At 51.4% G+C, this 3,749-nt stretch overlaps 1 protein-coding gene across 1 annotated transcript; it reads left to right on the plus strand.

Annotated features, from left to right (window-relative positions):
- The first annotated feature begins 256 nt into the window (after positions 1 to 256).
- On the plus strand, positions 257 to 3,507 carry LOC114683803 (granzyme C-like). The gene is made up of 5 exons (XM_028858149.2): positions 257 to 404; positions 1,435 to 1,585; positions 2,022 to 2,157; positions 2,359 to 2,619; positions 3,258 to 3,507. Exons 1-5 carry the CDS (start codon positions 350 to 352, stop codon positions 3,399 to 3,401), a joined length of 747 nt encoding a protein of 248 aa, XP_028713982.1. The 5' UTR covers positions 257 to 349; the 3' UTR covers positions 3,402 to 3,507.
- The last annotated feature ends 242 nt before the right edge of the window (positions 3,508 to 3,749 follow it).

The following is a 3,749-nucleotide window of genomic DNA, read 5'->3' on the forward strand; positions in this document are numbered from 1 at the left end:
AATTAAAAAGAGATCTTATCAGAATGGAAAAAAAATGTAAAAGGTAAGAAAGGACACACCTTTAGCTCAGGGCAGTCACACTGGACTTTCCGGAGTCTCAGGCCCTCCTCAGCCACAGCCTAACCAACCTCTTTTCTTGGTCTGTATTCCTGCTTAGCTCATAGGATGTCAATGTGGTGACAGTGTCATTTTGACCCAAACCAGAAAACGTCCTCAATTACTGAAGCCAATCAGCGCAGAGGTGCTCAGGTTTAAAATGCCTGGAGGTCACTGAGCACTGACCGCCTTCATCCCTTCAAGGACTGTGTCTACTCTGCCCTCCTCCAACCTGAGCAGCCTTCCTGGGAAGATGCCACCAGTCCTGATTCTCCTGACCTTTCTTCTGCCACTTGGAGCTGGTGGAGGTGAGTGAACATCCCGGTCTCAGAGGTGCCATCCCATAATACCTCTGCAGACTCTGCCCAGCTCTAGTCAGGAACTGACCTGCACCTAACCAGGAGGTTCCTGAAACCCAGACCTGGAAATCTGTCACTGGCTAGATTTTCAACAGGGTCTGAAGAAGGGAGGTGTCCTCAGAAGACTTGGTGGGCACTAGCTTTTCCTTGCTCTTCTTCCTCACCTAATCCCTAAAAAGAGAAGCAGCAGAGAATGAAAAGATATTAAGGAGTGCATCACTAACCTTCCTTGAGCCCAGGGCAAGGGCAGCTTTAATGACCAGCCTGCAATGGGGTAAGGCCACCGGCTCAAGAACATTAGCATCATTTAGTAACCTCTGCCCTCAGCGTTCTGAAGAAAGAGGACCTGCGAGACAAGGTGCCGCATTGCACACTCCACTAGCTTTGCAGTCTTGTTTTGGTGGCCTCTCAACTACTTCCTGCAGGTCCCCAGCTGTTCCCATTTTTCCCAGCACACTCCTCCATGTTCCGCAGGCTCTGAACCCCAGGAGCTCTGAACCACCAGGCCTCCAGCTAAGTAGAAGTCATTCATCCATGCAGCCAAAAGCATTTGCTGAGAACCCAAGATGTACTGGTCACCAGAAGAGGAGAATTTTAGGAAATTCCCCTCTGTAGATTTGGTGGTAAAAGGTGACAAATTGTCACAAATCAAGACATTGGAGGTGTCACGGAGGCTCACTAACACAGAAAAACTGATAGGGAGTCTCCCAGGATCCCCTCGGTATCTACCATCATGAAGACAGAGCTGGACCCACCAAATATTTGTAAATCAGGGGCTGGAGGACAAGTTCCACCCATCCCTTCTTTGAAAAGGGTTATGTGGCTTAAGATTCAGCAAAGATTATTCTATGTACAAGGAATTCTGTCTGTCAAGGTCTTGGGGTACTGTTGATCTCACCCCTTCAGCCCTCCCTATACTTTCCCTCCTGACCTGATCTGCTGCTCCCAGGCATGCAAATATTCTAGCCTTTTCTTTCAGAGGAGATCATCGGGGGACATGAGGTCTCACCCCACTCCCTCCCCTACATGGCTTATGTTAAGTTTCTGGATGATGATGGGAAGAAGAAGTTTTGTGGAGGCTTCCTGGTGCGAGACAAATTCGTGCTGACAGCTGCTCATTGCCTGGGAAGGTGAGGAGAAGCAGCTAGCCCATACTTTCTGAGACCGCATAGGAGCTTCTGTCCTCTGCTTGTGGATGCTCCTGTGAGAGCACACAAGAGGGCAGGACTGTGAAAATGGAAGTCTGAAAACAGGGACACTGAGTCAAAGGTGAGAGGTCAGAGCCAGCAGCACACTTGAGTTGAAAGTAGCTCCACTGCCCAGACTAAAGCAGTGGCTGAGGTTGAAAAGACACACTGAGAGTCTGTGCAAACTTTGGAATATTTCCTAGAAGCCAGAGGGAGCCTCCAGGACTCTATGTACTTGAGAAGCAGAGCAGCAGGTCAAACCCTGAGGCCCTCCTGTCTCCTCAAGTCCCCTCAGCTAGAGCCCCTCCCTGCCTTTTACACCTCCTGGACTGTGTCCTCTCTCCCTCCACATCTCTCATCTCCACTCTGCTCTCTACAGCTCAATGACAGTCACTCTGGGGGCCCACAACATCAAGGCACAGGAGGATACTCAGCAGATCATCCCTGTGGCAAAAGCCATTCCACACCCAGACTACCATCCCAAGATCCGCTCCAATGACATCATGCTCTTGAAGGTGAGACCGGCCACCACCCCCCATCCACACCTCCACCCACACCTCACCCACCCCTGGTGCCTCTGATCTGCTTAATGCAAGGCTTGCCCCTCCCCTCCTGCTCTCATCCTGCTCCTTCCCTCCCTGCCATCCTGGTTGTCAAAGTGTCCCAGGTCAGCAGGCTCCTGGCTAAGCTGGTCTCTCCTGCCTCTTCCCTATCAGCTGCAGAGTACAGCAAAGATAAATAAAGCCGTGAAGCCCCTCAACCTGCCCAGGCGCAAGGTCGATGTGAAGCCAGGGGATGTGTGCTCTGTGGCTGGCTGGGGAATGATGGCCCCAAATGGTGAATACCCAAACACACTGCAAGAGGTGGAGCTGACGGTCCAGAAGGATCAGTTGTGTGAGTCCCACTTTCAAGGTTATTACAACAAAGCCAATCATTTATGTCTGGGGGACCCAAAGATCAAGCATGCTTCCTTCAAGGTAAGTTGGATTTTCATCCTCCCTGGGGTCCGTGGGAAGGGAAAGGCAATCTGGGACCTGGAGACCAAACATCAAGGGACTTTGCCCAGTGCCTGGCATGATTTCCCTGGGAATGGAATGGAGGGAGAACACTAGGAACCAATGACTAGCTAGACCTCCTGAGCTGACAAAGAGACTCTGTGAAGGAAGCTGTGTAAAAGCAGGATTTGCACAGTTCTCCTGACATCCAGACCCAGGCTTTAGAAAGCTGTGTCCCTGCCTGTGTCATTAACACAAGCAGGTGTCTCCACAGATTAAGCACCCACTTTTGTCCATGGTCTTGTCCTCCATGCTCACATCAGGCCCACTCACCTGTCCCCATGTTCTTAAACAATGGCCCGGATGAGAGGGTCCTACACACCTTCATAGACAGTGGATCACAGACCTGGAGAAAGGGCAGAGGCTGGGCTCAGGAGGGAGGTGAAGCAGTAACCCTGTCCCCAGTCAGAGCAGGAAGCCCAGGAACACCCAGGCCTGCCCTCTGATCTCCCACAACAGAGCTCACAAGTCCTGCTTCTTTGAGAGCAGTATGACAGGGATGGGAGGTTGGGACTTGGAGAAACAATAGCTCAGTCCGCTGTGCCTTCTTCAATTCACAGGGTGATGATGGGGGGCCTCTCGTGTGTAAAAAAGCAGCTGCAGGCATCGTTTCCCTTGGACAATCTGATGGTTCTACTCCCCAAGCCTTCACCAGAGTGTCCAGTTTCCTATCCTGGATAAAGAAAACAATGAAACACAGCTAACTACAGAGCCAACCAGACCCCTCCCTGGCTCTGCTTCTTCCCTACAGCTGAGTCCAGGATTGTCCTAGGACAGAAGCCACAACTCAATAAAGTTCTCTTTGCTGTATTGGAATTCTGGTTTCTTATGCAGGGACCAACTCTGTCTTGGCAGGCCAGTGGCACACTTCTGCTCTCTGCTCACCCGACACCATACACTCACCTCCCCCAAAGCTCAGGCTCGGCCATTGCCAGCTCATTTTCACTGGTCCCACTCTGCAGTGCCTGCCCTTCTGACAGACTAAAGCTGAGCTGGGGGTCTCCTATCCTGGGGCTCAGGGTGAACTTTTCCTCCTCTGTGTCACATGGAAG

The sequence above is a fragment of the Peromyscus leucopus genome, chromosome 9 (assembly GCF_004664715.2).
Source record: "Peromyscus leucopus breed LL Stock chromosome 9, UCI_PerLeu_2.1, whole genome shotgun sequence".
In the NCBI taxonomy this organism is placed as follows: domain Eukaryota; kingdom Metazoa; phylum Chordata; class Mammalia; order Rodentia; family Cricetidae; genus Peromyscus; species Peromyscus leucopus.